At 46.9% G+C, this 23,175-nt stretch overlaps 1 protein-coding gene across 3 annotated transcripts in view; it reads right to left on the reverse strand.

The window, feature by feature from the left end:
- Positions 1–23,175, reverse strand: part of SMOX (spermine oxidase) — a 49,769-nt gene that overhangs the window by 5,314 nt on the left and 21,280 nt on the right. For 2 of the 3 annotated variants that reach the window (XM_082281303.1, XM_082281304.1), the window contains exons 2-5: positions 18,455–18,689; positions 14,369–14,595; positions 6,283–6,456; positions 2,731–3,430 (exon numbers count right to left, since the gene is read on the reverse strand). In XM_082281303.1, coding sequence (XP_082137429.1) covers positions 2,731–3,430; positions 6,283–6,456; positions 14,369–14,595; positions 18,455–18,662 — 1,309 coding nt within the window. In that variant the 5' untranslated portion in view covers positions 18,663–18,689. Of the gene's footprint in view, positions 1–2,394; positions 2,470–2,730; positions 3,431–6,282; positions 6,457–14,368; positions 14,596–18,454; positions 18,690–23,175 lie in introns of those variants that run through there. The other variant, XM_082281305.1, reaches the window with a different exon arrangement.

Below are 23,175 nucleotides of genomic sequence, written 5' to 3' on the forward strand. Positions count from 1 at the left end.
ACTGGGAAAACACAGTGAAAGATGGGAACCCACCTGGTAATGCATGAATTCTTTTTCAGAAAAATAAGAGCATGGGGCATTTCATACCCAGAACATGAAAGCCATAAAAGGCAGAGTGAACATTAAAAGGCCCCAAGTATCTGTTTCATTACTGACTATAAGGCTCCCTCTAATCTCAGTAGAGAAAAGCTGCTTCAGAAGATGTCACAGAGCACCAAGTGAGGTGTGGAAGATCAGAGCTGCCTTATGGAAGATCCAGGCTTTCCACAGAGGTCAGGATCCTGGCAGGACTAGTCTTCTAACTTGGGTGGTTGACTTGTGTGAACCTGAGTGGTGGGAAAGGCTTTACAAGCTGGGTTGGGTGGTGCTAATTGGACCAGAGGAGTGCGGCCATGCTCAGAAGCGGCTGTAGGTGTATCATGGGCAGCTGCTCTAATCCCCTCTCACACTCCCCCTGGAACAGATCAGCAGAGAAGACAGGAGGTGCATGGAGAGCTGAGCACACTTCTGTTATTTCAGCCAGCCTGGCACCTGGCCCAGGTCAGCCCTGAGGTGTTGCTCCTTCTGGGAACCCCTAGAGTAAAGAGGAGCAACAGTAACAGGATATAAACCCAGCTCCCTTAGCCAGGGAATCCTGCAAGATCTGTGAAAACGTCTTCTACAGACGAGATTTTTAGGGGCAGAAAGTGGAACAGGTCATGTTTGGTAATGGGTGCTCCAAGAACAGGTTTTCCTTTCACGCTTTTGAGCAGCTGTGAGGCCACTTCTCAGCTGATACACAAAATGCTCATTGCAGGGCAAGGCCCTGGTAAATCCAGTCTGGAATTCTTCAGGGAGAGATAGCCTGGGATTAGCTCTGTGGAAGAGCCTGATGGACAGCAACCAGGTGCAGCATCAGCTGGAACAGCAACTGCAGCACAGACCCACAGCCCAGAGCCAACACATTTCCATGCTGGGAGGAGGAGAGGAACATCCAACACATGCAAACAGTAACTGTGAAGAAGCCCAAGAAAGAAGAGGGAGAGCAAATTCCAATGTGCCAAACTACAACAGACCCGAAGACCCAAATTCCCGCTGATGAATGGAAGTGTTTTGTTTTGGTTTTGTTGTTTTTTTTTTTTTTAAAAAAAGAGGTCTTAAGCATGAAAAGCTGCAACGAACAAGGTTGTCTGGGAGATGTCAGCACTGGAACACTTGGTGTTAGAGAGAAGAGCCTCCTGTTATGCCTGTGGAGAGCAGCAGCTCCCTGCTGAGGTCAGGCAAAAGATGGCACACAGAGACTGATGTGACACGGGACATCGGGACACCCAACACCCCTGAACACGAACAGCTCAGGAGGCACAGCGGAAGTAAGGATGCATGTTTGGGCACTGAATCAGAGCTTTTGAATCCAGAGTCTCCACCCTACAGTTCCTGGAGAGAGTGGTAAAACCTAAAACCTCCTTTGGCTGTAGCAGTTATGCAGGAAGTTCTCAGATTCCAGGGCCCTTTCAGGAAAAGGTTCTTCTCCCAGAGGCGCTGGAACAGGCTCCCCAAGGAATGGGCACAGCACCAAGCCTGTCTGAGCTCAGTAAGTGTTTGGACAATGCTCTGAGGCACAAAGGGATTGTTGGGGTGTCTTGTGCAGGGCCAGGAGCTGGACATGATGATCCTGATGGGTCCCTTCCATCTCAGGACATTCTGTGATTCTGTGGTTCTCTGGATCGCCACACTGTTGATAGCCAATGGTCCATAAGGACAGGAGAAAGCCGCACTAGTGAAGGCAAATTTCCCCAGTTAGCTGGAGGAAGGACAAGAGGCATGGCTGAAAACCCAGTGAGTGTTGAGACTGGGCTAACACGAGCTAGCAGGAAGATATAAATAATTTAATCACAGAAGTCGTCTCTAGAATGGCATAAACCACATCCAATCTTGGAGGATGCTGCTCTTACAACTGCTCATAATCCTGTGTAAATTCAAAACCTTTTTTCAAAACTGCTAAGAAATCCACCACTATTTCTTTCAGTGTTATTACCTTACACCTGCATTTGCACAGTGTCTCCCATCAGACGATATCACAGACCTCTGCAGATACAAAAATCACTTTTCTTGGGAAGGTGTGACCTCTAGAGAAGTGACTGTGGACAAACGAAAGCCCAGCACTCAAGTATTATTAAGTGATTTCATTTGGATTTTCTCGGTGTAATACATCTAAGATTTGCCTCAGTCCTGCTGCCCTTGAAGTGATGTGTAATCAGAGAATATGAAGTCCAGTAAGGTTTCAGTGCTGCACCCAGAAAATGGGAACTCTTAAGATCAATGGATTTTTTGAAATTTAGGCCATTGAGATTTCCATAGAGCTGATATTGAATGGAAGTCAGGGGTGTGATTCAAACACATCTCACCTGATCTGAACAGGTTCAACTTCTGAAGGGGTCGTGCTGCTTTCCAGAGCTGAGATCAGCCCTCAAAGCCCGACAGCTTCAGCTGCTGAAGAGTTATTTGTGATTCAATAAAGCATAGGATGTGGAATCCTCCAGCACTTCTGCCCACCACTTCCTGAGCTGGTTTATCAGCCCCTCTGTATAAATAGCTCTCAGGCACACCCAAGCAGGAGCTATGCTGGAAGCACATGCACATTCAAAGGGACACAAAATGCCAAAGGACTAAAAATGACTTTAAAGCATTTCCTTCCTCGTGGTTATTCAACCCCCAGCCCCACGCTCCCTCTCCCACCAGAGCACAGCTGACCTGTAAATTTACGTAGCATTTCGGTGCAGGTTTCTGCCACAGTTTCATCATCACACTTCTCCATAATCAAAGCCTCTTCTCCACAGATCCAGCCACTGAGGACGTGGCCGTACCTCTCGGGTGGGTACAGCACATCAAAGCTGCAGATCTTCTTGTACCACAGCTCCTCAGGGTAAGTCAAGCTCTCGCTCTCTGCCTCATCTTCCCAGACAAACTGGATGCTGTTGCATTCAGAGCTCCAGAAAGGCTCTTCGAACTCCAGGAAGATCTTGTCAGTGGTATTGATTCCTAGCTTCTCAATGGCCATCACCTTCTCCTCAGGCAGGCGGGGATGGAACAGGCTCTCGTGGCGCTTCTTCAAGACTCCCAGGGACACAGTCACAATGACGTGGTCAGCTGGGATGAACTCACAGTCCTCGCACTCTACGAAGACATTGGAGCCCTTGTTCTCCTCGGGGAGGTCACTGTTGTGGTCAGCTACCCTCTCAATCTCCTTGCTGACCGACTGGTTCCAGTGGATGCACTTGACCGGCTTGCGGAGCTGAATGACAGACTTGGGAATGGAGCGGGCCAGAATCTCCACGATTTTAATGAAACCACAAGGAATGACGTGATGAGCCCCGGGGATTTCGGTCCATTCCCCAAATTCACTCAGCGAGACTTCATCCATGCTGTGGGAGCTGCTCTCACAACTCTCTACCTAAGGAAAAGCAACACAAAAGCAACATTGCCACAGAGCAACTCCTTTAGTTACAACATAGCTCTGCGAGGGTACAGAGGAGCTGCAGGAGAGTGCTGAATCCCACTCAAAACCAGGTTAGTTTTGCTAGTAAAGAAGTACTTGGCCCTAGGATCTGACAAAAACAATCCTTAGCCTTTCTTGCAGCAATAGAAACCATTTTGTCTTGGTAAGGAGTTTGGGTTTCATCAGCAACAGCTGCGCCATTCGGAGTTCAGAGACCAGAGGGCTGGAGCCCCTCTGCTCTGGAGACAAGCTGAGAGCTGGGACTGTTCAGTGTGGAGAAGAGAAGGCTCTGGGAAGACCTCCTGACACCTTTCAGTACCTAAAGGTGCTACAGAAGAGCTAGAGAGTGTGGAAATACAGGCAGCAAGAAGAGAGGGACTTTGGACAAGGGCCTGGAGTGACAGGAAAAAGAATTATGGCTTTAAACTGAGGGTTGAATTAAATTAAATATTAGGAAGGAATTCTTTTCTGTGAAGGCGGTGAGGCCCTGGCACAGGTTGCCCAGAGAAGCTGTGGCTGCCCCACCCCTGGAAGTGTCTTCAAGGCTGGACAGGACTTGGAACAACCTGGTCTAGCGGAAGGTGTACCTGCCCATGGCAGGGGATGGAACTGGATGTTCTTTAAGGTCCCTTCCAACCCAAACCATTCTGTGATTCTATGAATTCCCTGCAGGATTATGCCTTTGCTTCTGCACAATTCTGGGTTACAGTTCTGTTTTCTATCCTTTAAAACCCCCTCAGTGGCCAGGGACCTGCTCCCTGGTGCTCCTACAGCAGGACCTGGAGCTGCGTTAATCAGATGCTCATTCCAATGCTAATAAATGTTGTCACTAGGAGCCACAAAAAACTTTTGGCAGCTATTTCTGCTGTCTGCAGCTTTCAGCATGCTGTCAAACAGTCAGCAACCAGCCAGCTAACAATCTGCCAGAGGTGAGAGGACCCGGCTCAGGAGGAACTGAAAGAGACGGGGAAAGGGAAATGCCAAGATGTGAGCCACGTGTGTTTGATGTGATTACCAAAGCTTTAGATCCATTAACCTGTTGGTTAATGTTTGTAGGAGCATTAGGCATAGCAGTAGCTCCTAACAATCCCTGGAACAAAGGCAGGATGTTTGGCCTGTCTTGTGATAAGCTTCTAATGATAATCCTGATGCACGGGACACAGTGATCTTAAAATCTTCACATCACTGGAGTCAGATCCCTCGCATACTGTAATTCTCTAAGCATTTTAAGGAATATTACAATTCCTTACCTCACCCTTTGACCTATTTTCCAGGCCTTTCCACACTTTAATGACTGTGTTTGGAAGCCTGACAAGCCTAGATCCTCTCCCTGTGGAGCACTCTGGTGCAGGGCAGGAATCTCTGCTGGGATAAAGCAAACAAGTCAGGGTTGTACCAGCAGTTCCCAGGCTGCTCCTGTGACTGCAGGGACAAACAGGTGCCTTCCCTGTCCTGGTCACTGCTTGATGACGCCAGTGGAGAATGAGTGAAGACCCATCCTTGGACTGTGCTGTGGTTCATCCCATCCAAGCACTTCAGAGTGCTCCCCCAGGGTCACACAACACAAACCCAGAACTCCAGGGCACACAGCAGGATCCTCATCCTGCCTGGATCCTCCAACAGGACACTCCTCATTATGACGTTAAACACTGGTGGCTGTTTGATTCTTTCAACCATGAAGGAAAAAGCCAGGGGGAGAAACAAGCAACTACCAAAACTCTAACCCAAGACAGGTTAATCCCCACTCTGTCATCTGATAGTCCTAAGTATGAGAAGCTTTGTTGTTCTCAGGTATTTGCATGAGAAGGGATTTGCAGGACTTGCAGAAACAGCTCTGACTGTGGCAGCCTGGAGCAACCACAGGAGAAACCACCAGGAAACCCAGAGCTGTATCCAATGACTTAACCTTGTCTGCATGGGTGCTGTTACATGGGTAACACAATAAATAACTGGGCTTTACATGGCAGCTGTGGAGACACTCTGTGATACAAGGTTTTGGGTGAGGATGCTGAGGTATCAGGCTCAGGACACCAGGGTTCAAACCTCAACTTTATCTTAAATCTCCTGTGAGACTCTTTATTCCTCTTTGGTTTAGCTTTCCACCTGAAAACAGGGAACACATGACAAAGTGCTGCTTGCCTCCCCTGCCTCATTTCAGAAGCTTTTAAGTCATTCTAATTGAAATAGAAATGGCTGATACACTTTGCTCGTCGAGTGCTTGATGCAGCATTAAGTCCTCATCCCACAGAGAACTCATTTAGCCAAGGCACCAAGGAGATAAAGAGAACTATTGAAGCCGTGTGGAAAGATGGTTTTATACAATCTATCTTGTGTTTTATTGCTTTACCTTCAAAATGCTTTCTGGGGATTTCTTCAGCAAATTACTAGAATCATAAGTGACATTTCTTCTGGTCTCTGAGAGGTAAAAATCACTCAGGCAGGATCAGGGGGTGCAGATGTAAGTCACAAGATAAGACACTACTAGAAGAACCTGACAGTAGAGTAGCTTCAGGTAAAAAAACACTAAATCACACCAGAAAATTTAATAAGGCCTAGGAAAGCCTCTTCTATTAAGAAAACTGGGATTTTAAGGTAAGAAAAAAAAAAAGTAAAGGAATTACTCTTTGCAGCCCATTGTCTTTGGATCTGCCTCAGGAGGGAAAGTCGTCGATATAAACACAAACTACAAGAGAGCACAGAAAACAATTTCCAGGGCAGGGCAGGGCTCAGCCAGGTGCCTGAGGTTCAGGATTTGTTTGCTCCTAGTTTAAACAAAAATAAACCACCCCAAAGATGTGCACACATACCTTCAGGTACTGCTGGATCATGGCCAGTTTCAGCCTCTTGACGGCCTCCGTGTCATCCGGGTCGGCCTTGACGCGTTTACGCACGACGTCCCGTGTGAAGACGCCCACACTGTTCTGGCTCTCAGCATTGACTGGTTTACCTCGTTGGAAGAACTCCTGAGTCAGGTTATAGACCTGCCAGAGACAGGACACAAGGATGGGCCACGGGATTCCCAGCACGATGCTCCTTCACAGCTCCTAACCCAGCACATTCAGATCATCTCCTCCTCCCAGCAGAACCCACGTCCTTCCTCACATCTGATAAAAAGCACCAGCTCTTCTCCCACCTCCGTGTCCCAGGTGAAATCCCAGGTTGCTCTAACCTGAAACCAGCCCTTCTACCCTCTCCATTATTTAGAAGGAATCCACCAGAGTGGGGGAATTCAGTTTCACAGTTGTTTTTCTGTTGTCCTATGAAAACAGGAAGCAACCAACAGCAAGGGAATTCTGTACACACACACATTTTACTTGCTGAGCACAGGACTGGTATAGATCCACGTGAAAATATTGACATCTCTAGAGCTCCCCACCAGGAGCTAGAAGAAAAACCCCTTGTAACAAATCATTCCTCTTTTGAACAAGATATTCCTGGTATTTTTTAACCCCAGTTTTTCGCATAAAAGTTACTTAAAAGTGAGGAAACACCATCCACCTCAGCCCTCTGCTTGTGGCTGCCTGCAGTAACTTGTATTTCCATCTACAATATTGCCAGAAGAGCCTGCAATTGCATCATGGCTCTTCCTTTCTCTGGAAGAATACTCAGAAGGAATCTTTTAACACAGGAAAGCTTTCAAAAGACGCCTCTCAGAAATGCAGCACATCCCATTAATGACTTGTTTGTCCAGAATGTGTCCCCTTCTCATTCACATCATGCCACAAGGTGCACAATATTCTCACAAGCGGAGAGGATATCCCTGATTGGGGAGTTTTTCCTGCCAAATATGGTTTGATTACAACTTATGATCGTTTTTTGGAGACAGATGATTTGGACGTATCGAGAAGTTGAAGTCTACAGTAAATATCTGGTACGAAGTTGGTAAAACTGTGGCAGCCTTGCCTTCAAAGGCTCCTGGAACTTCCCATTCCCTGCTGATAGAGCTAATCCACTATGGTTTAGGTTCTTCTCACTCCGATTTTCCCCAAGAGCTTGATTTTGTCTTGGGTTTTAGGAATAAAGTGAATTTGAGGAGGCAAAATAGAGGAAAGAAGAGGAAAGGGAGGAGGAAAAACACATGGCAGTGGTAGGAGAGAGAGGAGGTCTGTGAGCGAATGGAGGAAGGTGAGTTGACAAGTATGGGATGAGGAAGAAACTGAAGAAAATAGGTGAAAGAATGAAAAAAAAAAGGGTGAAATAAAGTATAAAAACCAAGAAGAAACAATCACAAGGAAAATGAGTGGGACTGCTGAAGACAGAAGAGAATTGCAGACACTGCCCGGGATACAGCCAGTCCAAGGAAATTCCCACACAAGAAAGGTGGAGCCCAACACCCCGTATGAAACAAAGGCTTCCAGCAAAGGAAACTTCAGCAGTTCCAGCATCCCCTGGTTCACAGGTCTGTGGATTTCTGAGGCCCCAAGCACTTGCAGCAGGTCCGGGCTGCACAGACCTTGCGTCAGCACAACCAGCTCCGCTTTCATAAGCTGATTGAGCTTTGTAAGCAGATAACACACTCACAGGACAAGCAAAGCCCTGCTAAAACCCAGCTACCACTTGGCCCACAGGAGAAGTGAGCCTGGCTATGTTTTTGTTAACCATTATATTCTTCACTGCCCCACAGGGAGAAGAGCAGGAAGGCACAAGTTCTCTGCACTGTAACCATCAAGGAAACTCTTTCCTGGAAGTGCCATCCCATTGATCAGACAGAAGGTAAGCTTAATCACATCAGGATTTATTGGTTTTCCTGTTATCTCCTTGCTTTTCAAGTTCAAGAAGCATTTGGACAACACTCTCAGACACAGGGTGTGATTCTGGGGGTTTTCCTGGGCAGGCCCAGGAGCTAAACTTGATCCTCCTAAGTCACTTCCAACTCAGTATATTCTATGATTCTTGGGGGTGCTGAACCATCTGAGGAAGAACAGAAGGCGAAGCTGTTGCAGGCAAGAAGCAAAAGGAAAAACAACAGCAGCTCCTACATTGAGAGATATACTGTCAGACTTAAAGAATGAAAAAGATGCCCAAAATGTACTTTTTAATGAACACGTGCAGCAAACACATCCTGTATAAGAAACTATGGAAAAGGTTCACTAGGAGACATAACTTAAGATAGATTCCCAATGAAGCAGGAGTAGAATTGTGCTGTCTGAAGTTGGAATTATCCAAGCTTTCCTTGCCCAGGTGGGGAAAGCATTGTCATTCCTATGGGACCACCACTGAGGTCACTGGGAACAGGTACTTGCAGGATTTGAAAACCCATGCTCCTTCAATCATTTCAGCATGATGTGATGGCAGCAGCATTCCTGAGAGAGTGGAAATGAGCTTTCCCTCACAGATCCTGGGGAAAGGCAGCATCAAGAATGACCTGAAAGGTTCTGCTGATTTTCTAGTTCACCCTACAAAATCTCCCTGTATCCAAACCCAGAGCTCCATGTCTGGCAGCAAGCAGAGCTACACCACAGACAGTCCAGAAAACCTTTGCTTTTCTATTATCACACACCTGATACAAGCAGGGAGGAAAACCAAAGGACAGACTGCATCAACTCCCAGCTCCTACCACTGACAAACTCACATCCCAGCAGGATGACCTTAGCATTTCTCACTCTAAAGCTCCCCTGGGTTGGGACAGAACAAGTGACCCTGGAAGCCTGTCTTAAAAAAACGGAAGACAGAAAACATCTCAAGTAACCATTCATTCTAAGCAGATTTCCTCCCCTCATTCTGAAGGTTTACACACAATCTTGCAGGGAATTCATAGAACCAAAGAATGGTTTGAGTTGCAAGGGACCTGAAAGCGGGACCATCCAGCCCCACCCCCCTGCCATGGGCAGGGACACCTTCCACTATCCCACGTTGCTCCAAGCCTCGTCCAGCCTGGCCTTGGCACTTCCAGGGATCCAGGGGCAGCCACAGCTTCTCTGGGCACCCTGTGCCAGGGCCTCACCACCCTCACAGGGAAGAATTTCTTACCAATATCCCATCTAACCCTGCCCTCTGGCAGTGGGCACTGACACTGTCAGTGTCACTCCAGGCCCTTGTCCCAAGTCCCTCTCCAGCTCTCTTGGAGCCCCTTTAGGCACTGAAAGGTGCTGGAAGGTCTCCCTGGAGCCTTCTCTTCTCCATGCTGAACAACCCCAAATCCCTGGGTCTGAAAGACAGAAAGGGTTGAAGGTAAGAAATTAAAACAAGTTAATTCAATGTCTATAGTCCTAAACCAGCTTCTCTTCAGCTTCCATCTTCTGTCTTCTTTCTGACCAGCTTTGGGGCAGCCCACAACGAGGGTTTGTGCAGGGAATGTGGATTCCAGCAGGGATGTCCCCTCTGTTACCTACAGGCTTCCTCCTCCATGTGTTTATTTACTACCTACGTGCTCCTCCACCACAGGAAAAGGCAGTTTCTTAGGAAGAACACAGCTAAATAAAGAAGTTTCTCCGCACTGAAGGAGGTCAGGAAAGCACATCCCCATCCACACTCCTTCCTGTCAGCGCCGGTGACGATGCCCAGCATTGTCTTTTTCTCACTTGGCTTAAAAACTGCTGTGACTTAATCCCTGTCCAGTAAAAAGCCCTGATGGAGATAGGGCTGCGCTGTTCCCAGGCCAGACATCTGTCAGGGCAATAGAGGCAGGGAGGGAACGGTGACTCTCGGTGGCCCTTTGGTCCTGCTTTCCATGATAACTGCAAGGCAAGGCACTGGAGATTAATTGGGGATGGCAGGAAGCCCAGCACGGGGGGTGGGGGTGAGAAGGATGGAAAACGTTGTCATTCTTTGGCTGCATCCCTCCCCCAGAAACTCACAGCACACAGGAGAAAGCTAGAGATAACAAGGCCATTAATTAGCTGATTGTTAAAGGGAGGGTCCCTGGGAAGCAGATCTTTAGGGACCACATCCTTGCTGAAAAGCTGAAGTAAAACCAGGCACTTTTCCTAAATCAGGCTGGTGATGGACTGTATGATTTTTCAGCTGCATTTAACATGTCCAGCTCACCACCTCCCTCCCACCCTTCACTAATACCTGGGAGTTGGCTTTAAATACCTCTTTGGGAAGGGAAATGAGAACTTAGTAGGGACAGAGGAACAAGTCTGAGATAAATTGTCCCTGTTCACATTTTCTGAGGAGTTCTATGCACACACAGACCCTGAAGCTGCAGACATTTCCCTCAGAGGTCCCACTCTCGTCACTTTCCTGAGGATCATGCACATGTGGTATAAGCAGAAAGAGACCAAAATCCTCTCCCAGCCCCAGGATTCCCTCAGTTATCCTAGAAGGAACGGACAGGAAGGCAGGAAGATTACAAACACATGAGGTGGGCATCACACCATGGGGAACCTCCCAGCAGTGCCTCTTTTCTTTCGGAGACTGAACAAAAGGAGTGACAATGACCCTGAGCAGTGGCAACCCCACAGAGCACACGGTCTCAGAAGGACAACCCTAAAAGTCCTGCCCTGTCTCATGGTGCTTCCCTTGGCAATGCATGGCTGGGAATCCAGGTGGATGCTCTGCAGAACTGAAGACCTTCCTTGAAGGCACTGCTCTGCTTCCACAAGGAGAATTCAGGTCACCTCGGTCACAAGCTCATGACGGATCCAGACTGACCTCAGTGCAGGGCAACAACCTCTCCTAAGGAACTTTCTGCTGGAGAAATGAAGAGCTGAGCAGTCTTCAAGCAGTCTGACTGCTCAGCTTCCTCACAACCAAATAAAGGCTTCTGTGAGACATCCCTACAGCTATTAAAAATTCAGGCTACTGCAAACAAAAAAGCAGCAAAACTTGTATTGAGGTAGAAGAAGCCAGCCAGAAAAGATTGGACAAGTGCCTGGAAAAAAGCCTAAGGACTTTCCAGATGAATTAGTGAGGCAAAGCTCTGGAGGTACAGGGGTGCTTTGCCTTTCACTCCAGAAAAACTCAGCATAGAAAGACCTCACCCTCCTACAATCCAGTTTCAGAGACTCCACATGCCCTAGTGAAACACTCAAGGGACACCCCCCACATTTTGAATTCCCTAAAATTTGGTGTCCAGATGACAAGATAACCAGGGCTAGAGAGACCCAGATGGAGAAGCAGAGCTGAAGGCACAGGCTGGAGCCCAGCAGCAGCTGCAGGGAAAGGCAGGCAGGGTGTGAGTGCGTGGGGAGCGAGCCGGCTGTGCACGGAGGGCAGGCCTTTGGAATGGTGACAAATTTCCTGCTCATTCAGGAATACATTTTCCACTGTTCATGCCAGTCCTACATCCCTGATTACGCTTTGCATCCATCATGGGGTTGCTGGCTGTTTTGTGGGGGGTTCTTTCTTTTCAACTCAGGACAGGGTGGGTCACAGCCTTTGCCATCTCAGCCTCCTCTAAAGGGATGAGATGACATGATGTGGGATTCCCAATAATAACCTGAGGAGGGTCTGGGAGCTCCCATGAGATAAGGGAGGACCCTTACCTCAGGATTTAATGATCAGTAAGGTGGCTTTGTATCCTGGACAACCTCAAGATGCTTCAACAAAACCACTCAAAAAACTTGTCTCCAAAAAAAACCAGAGATTCAGAACTGAAAATTCCTGCTGTTCCTCCTCAGTATTCATTTCACCACCAGTCAAAGCAACACAACTTTGGGGGGAAAAAAAAAAAAAAAAAGATGAAATAACCTCTAATGAACATGCTAAAAAAACCCCAGGGAGTCACAGAATGGTTTGGGTTGGAAGGGACATTAAGGACAGTATTGTTCCAACCCCTCTGCAATGGGCAGGGACACCTTCCATTAGACCAAATTGCTCCAAGCCACATCCAACCTGGCCTTGGACACTTCCAGGGATGGGACAGCCACAGCTTCTCTGAGCAGTCTGTGCCAGGGCCTCACCAGTCTCACAGTAATTCTGGGGAACTGGGGGACACGACAAAACACAAATCAGAAACATCCCAGCACTTTATGCAGAGGAACTTGTCTCCAGAGCCACACGCCTGCTGCACACGCTCATGGCTGCCCTCCCTCCAGGGCACTTCTATTTCCTACACTCACTTTAACTGGGTACTTTCATGAGATCACATAGCTCACCTAAATTCCCACTTCTCCTATGCAGAGCAGGGAATAAACCACAGCCAAATGTCTTAAATCAGTATAGATCCTCCAGCCTGGCACCCCAAAGGGGCTGGGACAAGCAGCTCAAGGAAACCATGAGCTGCCCCTGCAAGAGATTCCATCAGGCTCAGGAGGAAGGCAGAGAAAGCCCCTCCCAGCAGGAGCAATTAAGGGGCTGGCTGATGACCCCTGCTTGGCTCCAGCTGTCCCTTACATATTTTTTATCGCCACGAGTGGCTGCAGACATTTTTACAGGCCATAAATGCGAAAGCCTTTTCTGTCTCCTAGCGATAAAGATATCCTGTGGTAATGATAAGCTAATTAGGTGTTGTGTAAAGAAGATTAACTTTTAATGTGCTGTTCTCTCGTGTCACTGGCTGCCCCTTTCTCTCCCCTTTAGAAAGGGTAGATTTACCAAATTAATCATTTCTAAAACACTGGTACCTTGTTACGGCCTTTATCTTACGGGGTTTATCTCAAAGCTAAGTGGCTCTCATCTTTGTATTCCCTTCTCATTTTGGAGTCTGCCCTCCCTTCGCTGGAGATTTTCCTACCATCTTCCAGACAGGATGATCACCGAGCCCTGCACGCCGTTTGGCAGCGTTCCATTTACATAAATAATGCTGCTCACTGCAGTATTTTCATTTACTCTTTCTAGCCCCAGTTGCTGTTAATCTTCCTCCACACACATCTCACCTTTTTTTTTCTCTGCCTGAAAAAATTCTCATTCTTTTTTAATCCATCAGTATGAAAAATCGTTCAGATGAATTATATCCACATGCATTTGTCCAAGACATTGTCCACAGGTTGCTAAATCCTTCCCACAATGAGGTTTCTTTGAAATTCCTACTACTCCTCTCTAAAACTGAAATGATTTTGTGCCATCCCATCACTGACTCCAGTTCAGAGACACAGGACAGTGCCAAAAATCTTTTCAAATGAAAAAAATTCCCCTTTACTGCTCCCCACGCAATTTTTGGTAATTCTTTACAGGCTACAGTGACTTTTCTAATGATCCCAGACATATTTTTAAACAAAGTATGCAAGAGTAACCTGAATCTAATGAGTGTTCAGCCAAGAGTCAAATACTGAAGTTCGCTGTTAGATGAAAATCTGAAGGTTTTAGGCATGGCTACAGCCTGATGAAAGTACTCATGTTTTGTTCCATTTTATACAACCCAGTGAGAGATCACATTACCTGGAGGGCCACACAGTCTGCACTGACCCTTCTAAATGTATTTCATAAGCAATATTAAAAAAATGTGGGGAATAATTATAATTAACTTTGGCAAGCAAAAGAGTTAAAATAACCTTAACTGACGTTTGTGCTGGTCTGAACCTCCCAGAAAAGATGTTCCTTTCCTTCTGATGCAAGAAAAATTACAATTCCTACAACACTGCACTGACTTTGGAACACTCCATGGTATTTATAACCAATAAAAAGTCACAGGGGTACAACATTTAGCTGGTTGTTGCTAAGATTTTGCCTTGTACTTTGTTTAGCAATTTGATCCCTCCACTACTCTTTTAATTAAGTAGCAACTTTCTCCAGCAAATTACTGGATCTCCCCAGAAATAGTTGCTGGAAGTGATTAAATGGATGACAAACATGGGAAGATTGTTTTCCTCACCACAGAGAGTTAATCCCACAGCAGGGGCAAATGGGGGGCAGTGAAGCAGATGACAGAAAACTTAGCGTTGATTTTTCTTTTGCAAAGAAATTAAAGACATCACTGTTTTTCAACCTTTATCCTGGAACGTTCTAGCTGCCAAGGGGTCTCAGCGTTCCAGGCAAATCTACCACTTGACAAAGCAGCTGGACACCAACCTCGTTGTATAAATCACTGAATTCTTCAACCACATCTTTCGGGATCCTCTGCCCGTTGTTGGTGAGGTGATAAGCCACCCCATTCTTGGAGTAAAGGCTGATGCGCCCAACGCTCCTCTCGCTGTCAGTGGTCTCCTCAAGCAAACCATTGTCTTCTGCTAGATGATAGACTGGGTTTCCATGTGAACCATGAATCCACGTAGCTCCCAGTTCAAAAGTGGCATGCCCTGCAGGAGAGGAAGCCAAGCAAACTGGTTATGGAAGCCTGTTCTCCTGACAGCTTCTCACACTCAACCCTGAATAAAAAGTGCAAAAGCAGAATTGCCCAAGGACGACACATGTTTGAACATCCCTTAAGGGAGTTTTCTCTGTTAGACACAATGCCAGCATTCTTCAGACTGGTCCTTTGGAATACAGGTTAGGATACTGCCAGAAGGATGGGATGTTGCAATAAAGATCCATCACAGTGACACACCTCTGATACTTAAGGAGAAATTCAGCCCTTCTCAGTTCCCAGTTCTTACCAGGGTTGTTGCCAGCAGGGAGATGTAGGAAATTTGGATAGCAACATTGGCCTGAATACTGAACCTGGTCCTGTGACTAAAAATGGTTGTTATTTACAAATACACCTCAGAGTAACTGCAATAAAACATGTACTTCCATTCCTCAAATGAGTAAAGAAGTTGTATATTATTTATGCCTTTGGAGATTTATATATCAGGTTCTTTTAAAAGACACACTGTCAGGCTAAACATCAAAAGAATTTTGTTTTCATCACCTGTACTCTCTGCTTGAAAAACACAAAGAGTCTGGTTAGCCCCACTCTCCCCATCCCTTAAAACTATTGGGATTTGCACCAGGGCTTTGTTCCCCCCAAATCCAGCACTGCCAAACTGGGCTGAGAGCACAGAGAGATGCTCAGCAGCAGAAAGAAGGTGCTAAAAATAAGCTTGGGTCGTGTCTTCCCCCCACATTTTGACAGATTCTCAGAAGTCCCAAGCTGGTTTAAAGTCTGACAGAACTGGGCATCTCCCAGCATCCCCGCAGCGGTGTGGGAATGCCTGATTAAGCGGGATAGTTAACAGGATCCTGTCTGATGAAGAAAGGACAGTGCAGTTCTCAGCTATCATTTACTGTTTAACATGTAAATGTATGCTCAGACAGAGAGGCACTGCAGCACTGAGCCGTACTGCAGTCAGGTTTAAAGGGTGAAAGCTCCAAGGAATGCTGTTCCCTGGCTGAGCCCCTGCCTCTGAGGGAAGCTCCGTGGATCTCATTTTCCAAGCAGCCTCTTTGTCAGTAAGAACCATGCTGACTGCCCTTCAAGACCTGCAATCCAGCACAAGGTTTCTACACCACAGCACCTGCTTCAGAGAGCAGCACCAACACACAAATGGGATACTTCAGGTGCCACAGACTCCAACACATCCCCAGGGCACCCAGCCAGGTGGAAATGACCGAACGCTGGCAGCCAAAGCTGGAGAGCTCATCAATATTGCAGTGGCAGTCCCCTGGTTAATGCAATCCTCCTGCAACTCAGCCCACACCAAGCAGCAGCAGGAATGTTGCCTCCTGCTCTAGGTCACGAGCTTGCTCTCTGCTGCAAAACAATCCTGCTGGAGACACCTGCTCCTTGAAAGAAAGCAATCTGCCAGCAGGTCCTGCTGCTGCCTTAGCGCTGGGTAACAGTGATGATGTGTTCCAAGTTCTCCTGTCTTCCTGTTTAGCTGTGTGGAACATAATCAAAAACCAACAAATTAAAAACTAATTCTTGCCCGTAATACTCATGCTCACTATCACCACTACCAAGCAGATAAGCCAGTTCTTACCAGGTGTAAGTTAAATGATTAATTATTTTAAATTGTAAAATTAAATACGATCCTTTTAAACAGAGACAGCCAATTTACTTTCAGGGCCTTAAAGGATTTTCCGTTCAATATTAATCTACTTGGAATCAATCATCCAATACAACTTTAAAAAAAACAGAGAAACACACAGATTGTGCATCAAGTCTCCTGGATAGGGATGGCAACTTTCACATTTCCTTTTGCAGCCCTTCTTGGCCATTTCTTGGGTATCCTATTCTGAAATAGCTGCAGTGCATACAAATGTGGATACAAATGTCATGTGCAGGAAACACACAGTGTACAAACACACAAACCGTCTGCCTCACCTGTGCTAGAACCAAACCTCTGAATACCCAAATTACTCCCCTGGGTTGAGAAGCAACAGTCTGTGCACTTGAGGGAAAATGCTGTCCCCTACAAGACAGAGTGGCTCAGTGAGGGGGAAGGATTAAGATATAATCCTGAGCAGGTGCCACCAGACCACAGAATGGTTTGGGGGTTGGAAGCAACCTTAAAAGATCATCTCATTCCCACTCCCTGCCATGGGCAGGGACACCTTTCACTATCCCAGGTTGCTCCAAGCCCCATCCAACCTGGCCTTGGACACTTCCAGGGATCCAGGGGCAGCCACAGCTTCTCTGGGCAACCTGTGCCAGGGCCTCGCCATCCTCACAGGGAAGAATTTCCTCCTAATTAGTAACTGCTGAAGATTTCAATCAGACCTTTAGTCAAGTGTGCAGACAGGCGAGAGGCCAGAGCCAGAACAGACCCATCTTGGGAGAGAACTGCAGCCCACACCCACACAGGGCAACCTTGAGAGCTTGCAGAAGGTAAGAAAAGGCAGCTTGTAGTTTTAAAAAATTATTAAAATACTTAAAACTCTAGATGCCAGCCTCTGCTCTGCAAATAACAGTTACAAAATCTACAAACTCAGAGACCTCCTCCAGACTGAAACACCTGCTCTCCTCTCCTGTTAATTAAGGGGTGTTAATGAGCAGGAGGTGGAACCCCAGCAAAGGCAAAGATGTGTGAAGGTGAGCAAAGATAAGAGAATCAGTCTCAACAGTAAAACACCAAAACGATTTCACAGGTGCACTGGCAGAATGATCTGTTGCTCCCCGAAGATTTCAGCTCTTTCACACTTCCCTCCTCTCACAGGCACAATCCAGGATATTTTTAACACAGCAGATTGTGAGTAAAGGACACACTTCCCATCCTAACCTCTATGCCAAGTCCAGCAGAATGTAAAGTGCCCAACTCAAACCCCTGGAGACTGGAGTTTTCCGACTGCCTTTCCACTGGTTTCCCTTCTGCAAGTTCACAGGAGGCTGCTGTTTATTTACCGTGCTGAGTTCATCGAGTAGAACACAGTAAGTGATGTAAGCACCTAAGAAATAGAAAGAAAGCAGGGCAGCAAGAGGCCAAAGGTAACACCCAGAGTGGGATCAGAAACACAATCAGTTAATTGAAATCAGGAAAGCAATTCAGGAAAAGCAGAGAGCTTTATGCCTCCTGCAGAGAAGAGACAGGCAACGTCCTTCTGGATACCAGGGAAAGCTTGACTCCTGTGCTGTGAAGGGCGATTTTTGTTCCAGGAGTTTTACATGTAGAGATTTTAAAATTGACTGGGATTCAAATATCCAGAGTCTGCACCTTTATTACATCCAGGAGAAAGGAAGCTGCAGAGGTAGGAAAGATGCAAATCAGGATGAAGGGATACATTGAAGAGGTTTTCCCAGAAGCCTGATTCCCAGTGGGAGCGCCCTACACAGTAAATTAGTTCTAGGGAAATGAATGGGGCTGTTTGTGAAGCAGAACAGCTCGGGGTTTCCCCTTTCCAAGGGCTCTAACACCTGAGAAACAGCAACAGCCTGGAGATTTACTGGCTGCTCCTGGGAAAGAGTCAAGCTGGAAAACCCAGGTGGAAACTGTCTGTGTACAGTTACTCAATCACAGACGTGCTGCACAGAGCCCTTCCTGTACGAGCACAATCACCCAAATCTTTTATTTTGTGGCAGCACAGGTTTGGAGCCGCCTTGGGTCGGAACTGAGACACGAGACAGCACAGAAACACCCCCCCACACACCCCAAAAGGAGCCTAAGGATTTCTATATTTATACTCCTGACACTGCCACACCTCAAACAACTTTGCACGTGCACATATCCCCATTTCTGAGGCTAATTTGGCCTCACGGCCCCACAAAGCCCAGCACCACCCCTCTGCAGGCGCCGCTCTCACCGAGTTGGACGCTCTGCACGCGGCCCCCGATGCGGTCGGTCCCCTCGAGGACAGTTACATCCGTGAATCCGCTTTCCAGGAGCGCCTTGGCTGCCGACAGGCCCGCGAGCCCAGCACCGATCACGACTATTCGAGGCTGTCGCTTTCTCCGTAGGCCACTACTAAGAGGATCATCCGTGCTGTCTGCAGATATTTCACAACTTTGCATGCCGTCCAAGCTCTCTTTCTAAGGAACCTGTGGGAGGAAGCAGACAGGTTTGTGCAGGGAGCTCAGGTCCGGCTTATCTTCTGCAGTTAAAAGGATGGAAAATGAAGAAGTCCAGCGGAAAAGAAAAACTTGGTGAATTAGACACAGCCTTCAACGTGGGATGCAAAGAAAGGATAACTGAGGTCAAGCTGGGATGCAAACAACTTTTTAGCCTGGAGCACCAAGAACTCCAGAAATCTCCACCCTTTCATGCCATGTAGACTATTTCCAAACAAGCCAAAGGACTTTCAAACTCCCATCTTTTTATATAACCTCCAAAAGTGGTAATTTTGTGGTGAAGACTTTTAAAAGAAAGAGAAGCACGTCCCCAGTGCTGACAAGCTCCACAACCCAGCAATGAAACTCCACTTTGCCACTGTGGCAACCACAAAGCCTAAATTTCAGATCCTCTAAGTAGGGGACGAGGTAAAGAGGATTTAGCCCAAAGCACAGAGATCAGATCTCAAACCGGCCATTACAGAAATGGGACAGGCAGCAAAATGTTTAAAGTGATGAAAGTCAACAAGGGCCAGTCCAAAATTTCACAAAATGCAGACCCTGGAGCCAACACTGTCCTGCCACATCAGGGTCAGCCCCAGGCTTAAATGGAGAGGTTCAAACCCACAAATCCTGACTAGTCCAAATCTGCCCAAATCTCCACCTACCCAACATATTCAGCTGCTCCTCCAAGCAGGACCCTGTTTTCCTTTGCAAACTCCTAGAAGCCATCTTTTTACTGCTGTCTACCCTTAGTTCTCAGGTCTCATCACATCATTTTAGTAGGTGGGACTCAGTAGCCTGAGCCCATGGTTAAGGTTAAGCCCTGATCAGGGATGACCACTGCAGGATGTAATTTTTCACAAAAGCCAGCATGTACCTCCCTGGTTCTGGGTGGTTCACACCTGCCCTCAAGAGCACAAAGAACAGGGTACAGAGATTCTTACCCCTCCAGACCTCAGCTGACATCAGTCCCAATTTGCAAAGGAAAAACACTCAGCCCAAGATTTATCAGCCCTGGAATCAGCTGGTGCCCAGTGATTTGGATAAAGCATGCACACAATTCCTAGCCTCCCCCTCCTCCCTCCCCAAACACAGAGATATCCAAGGAGCTAGTGTGCTGCCTCTACCTGTTGCCATGCTGCTGGATATCCATTCTGAGTTCTTCCTCAATTCTCCCAACATTTGGCCACTGACAAAGATTCCTACTCCTCTCTTCCATCACCAGAAGGGTCTTAAAACACTGCTGGCCTACCGTAGTATATGATCACAGGAACTAATGAAGCACAACGCAAACAGCAGTTTCACTTGGAGAGTCCCTTTTTCTCCAGGATTTTATAGAATTTATGTATGTTGACCAAGCAATATCCACTCTCTGTAAGGGAGCTGACATCAGACTGCAGTGATTTAGGCAGTGGTATGAAAAGGTGGTCCCACTGGAGCTCTGACAACTATTTTGAAAATGTTTAGTTTCAACTGGAACAGCTTCAGCTCAATCCACCCTTCTGTGGACTCACCTGCAAGAGGGATTTGCACAGTGTGTGCCAACTCTGATTCTGCCACTGCAGCTTGTCCCAACTGGCCCCGCCTCAGCTCCAACTGCCGCTGCAGCAGCTCCCAACGGCCGCAGCCCAACAGATTACAGATCACAGAATCCTGATGGATGCCACCTTCAAGCCCATCCCATTCCCACCCCCTGCCACGGGCAAGGACACCTTCCACTATCCCAGGTTACTCCAAGCCCCATTCAACCTGGCCTTGGACACTTCCAGGAATCCACGGGCAGCCACAGCTTCTCTGGGCACCCTGTGCCATGGCCTCCCCACCCTCACAGGTAAGATTTTCATCCTAATGTCCAAACTAAAGCTCTCTTTAGTTTAAAACCATTCCCTCCTTCTCCTATCACTGTCTGCCTGTGTAAAAAGTCGCTCTCCCTCTTTTTGTAAGTCCCCTTTAGGCCCTGCAAGGGGCTCTGAGGTCTCCCCGGAGCCTTCTCTTCTCCAGGTGAACACCCCCAGCTCTCCCAGCCTGATCCAGAGCAGAGGGGCTCCAGCGCTTGGAGCAGTTCCGTGGCCTCCTCTGGACTGGTTCCAGCAGCTCCACGTCCTTCTGATGTTGGGGGTCCCAGCACTGCAGGTGGGGTCTCACTAGGGCAGAACAGATGGGGAGAACTCCTTCCCACAGACACTCTACAACCCTCTCCCCTTCTCCAGGTAACACTTTGATTCATGTGTTTTCATTGCCACAGTAAAGGAACATCTTTTCTGCCATCTATATCCAGTAGAAATTGAAGGGGTTTAGCACAGTTCTTTAAACACAGCTTTCCTAATCCTGGCTTTGGCGAGCTCCTGTGAATTCTTCACATGAAAGCTCCAGGAAAATGTTTTCCCTCCTGTTTCAGCATTTTAATACTGGATTAGGTGAGCTGTCTAGACAGATGAGAAAATAACAGGGTATTTTGTGTGTACAGAACCCTGATTTGGAAACTACCCTTAATTAGCCAACAACCTGTTGTTTCCTGCAGGGAAAGGCAATTAAAATTTAGCAAAAGCTTGAGCTTTCCAACCAGGATCCACATTCCGCTGTGGAATAAACTGGTGATATAAATATAGGAAGCCCCCAATACACTTTATTTCATATCAATTATTCCCTCTGGTAGGCTCATGAGTGAGACAAGGACATAAAACACAGCCTATTGCGTGCAGTGCTCTCCCTTCAGCACTTGCCAAGCCACCAGTCAGGGCTTGAGCCAATGGATATTACCAGGTCCTCTGACACAAAGATAGTTTGGCTTTTTACATCTTCTTGATTGCCAAAAAGGGTTGTTTCTTTTTTATTTTGTTTTTTCTTTTCTCTTTTTATCACAGGGTGAGAAGTGTGTTGGCTGTTGCGCTGTCAATCTCTCTCAGACTGTATTTTTACTTTGTGTCCATCTAAGAGCAAGGGTAGCACAAAATCACAGCTTCACAAAGTAAAATTCCCCTGCTTTGTCTTGCTTACAGTGTCCCTGTGAGAGAGCCAACAGGCACTGGTTACCCACAACAAGAAAATATCCAAATAAACATCTTCCTTTTGTCTAAAATATACAGCTTTGATCCTCTTAGCTCTTGAGCATGTAAGTGTCTCACTCAGGGTATTTTAATCACTTCTGCTTCCAGACCTGCCCACTTTTCTCAGTCTCTATCACCATTCTGCCCCTGACTCCTTAGGAGAAATTACCCTCCATTCATCCCCTCTCACTCCTGTTCACTTCCTTCATTCAAATAAAATAAAAAAAAAAAACCTTTAAAAAAATCCCTAAAACCAACCCCTCCCAAAAGAAAAAAAAAAATCCTGGGCATAACTGCTGTTTTCCAGCAGACAAATCTTTGCAAATATGTATCTTCTAAGATGGGCATCATTCTACCAACCCAGAATCATGGGTTTCCATTCCTGCCATTGGTACCCTCCAATCCTCTGAGCTCCCCATCCCTTCATCTCCACTGATCACAGCTATGAAAAGTTCAGTGGGGTGACAACTTCATGCTTTTTTTTCCCCCCTTATTTTGCCAGTAAAACCTTGCAGGTCACAAGGAAGAAGCCAGAGAATTAAGGCAGTTCACAACTGCCCTCCTTATTACAGCAATACTCTCTGACCAGGAAATTCTTCTAGGACCCTTCAGAAAAAGGTCACTAAGGCTCCAACTACTTAAAAATAGAAAACCAAAATAAACAAAAGCATTTCTCAAGGAAATCTGCTATTCTTAGGTCACCCAACTACTCCTGTGGTAGTATTGTTGCAGCCCTGGTGACACAAAGACTTGGGCAAGGCAATGCTCTGAAAACAAAGCTTGTGCACTTGAAGGCTTGGCTGAGGGTTGGTTGGGATTTGGGGGGTTGTTTGGGGTTTTCCACCAGGACTGGTTAATCTTTAAAACGTGACCTTCCTTCAGACTCTGTATCACACAGCAGGTTGTCATTTACCCATGAGCTGGGACTGCTGGCATTCCACAGACCAAATTCACGGTCACCCCGGTGGGATCCCATCTCAGCCCTGTCATTACTTTGGGTGTTCAGCTTGCATCTGCTGCCCACAGCCTTTCAGGGGATGGAGAGGAGGAGCAAGCCATCCTGCTGACCTCTGCCATTCCTGTCTCAGGATGGCCAAGCTGAAAGGGAGATTACGGACAGTTTAAAACAGTCATCTGACCTTTCTGAGTGCTCTTAAATTGTGTTGAATCGACAGCCTTCACATTAACAAGTGTAAGAGCCAGTCTGGAGGGTGAGAAATGCATCATCAACACAAACAAATTCCCTGCTGGCCGCAAAGACCAGCAGAAAAATTTACAAGAATAGCTTTATTCCCTGTAGGTTTTTATTTGATGAGAATTAAGCATCATCCCTAATCAGAAACCTAAGCAACGATATTGCATGTGTTTGAAAGGAGCTCGGATAAAAGCAACAAGAGTCAGCTGAAAGACTAAATGGAAGCACGAGA

This window comes from Coloeus monedula, assembly GCF_965178545.1.
Source record: "Coloeus monedula genome assembly, chromosome: 5".
NCBI classification, from domain to species: Eukaryota; Metazoa; Chordata; class Aves; order Passeriformes; family Corvidae; genus Coloeus; species Coloeus monedula.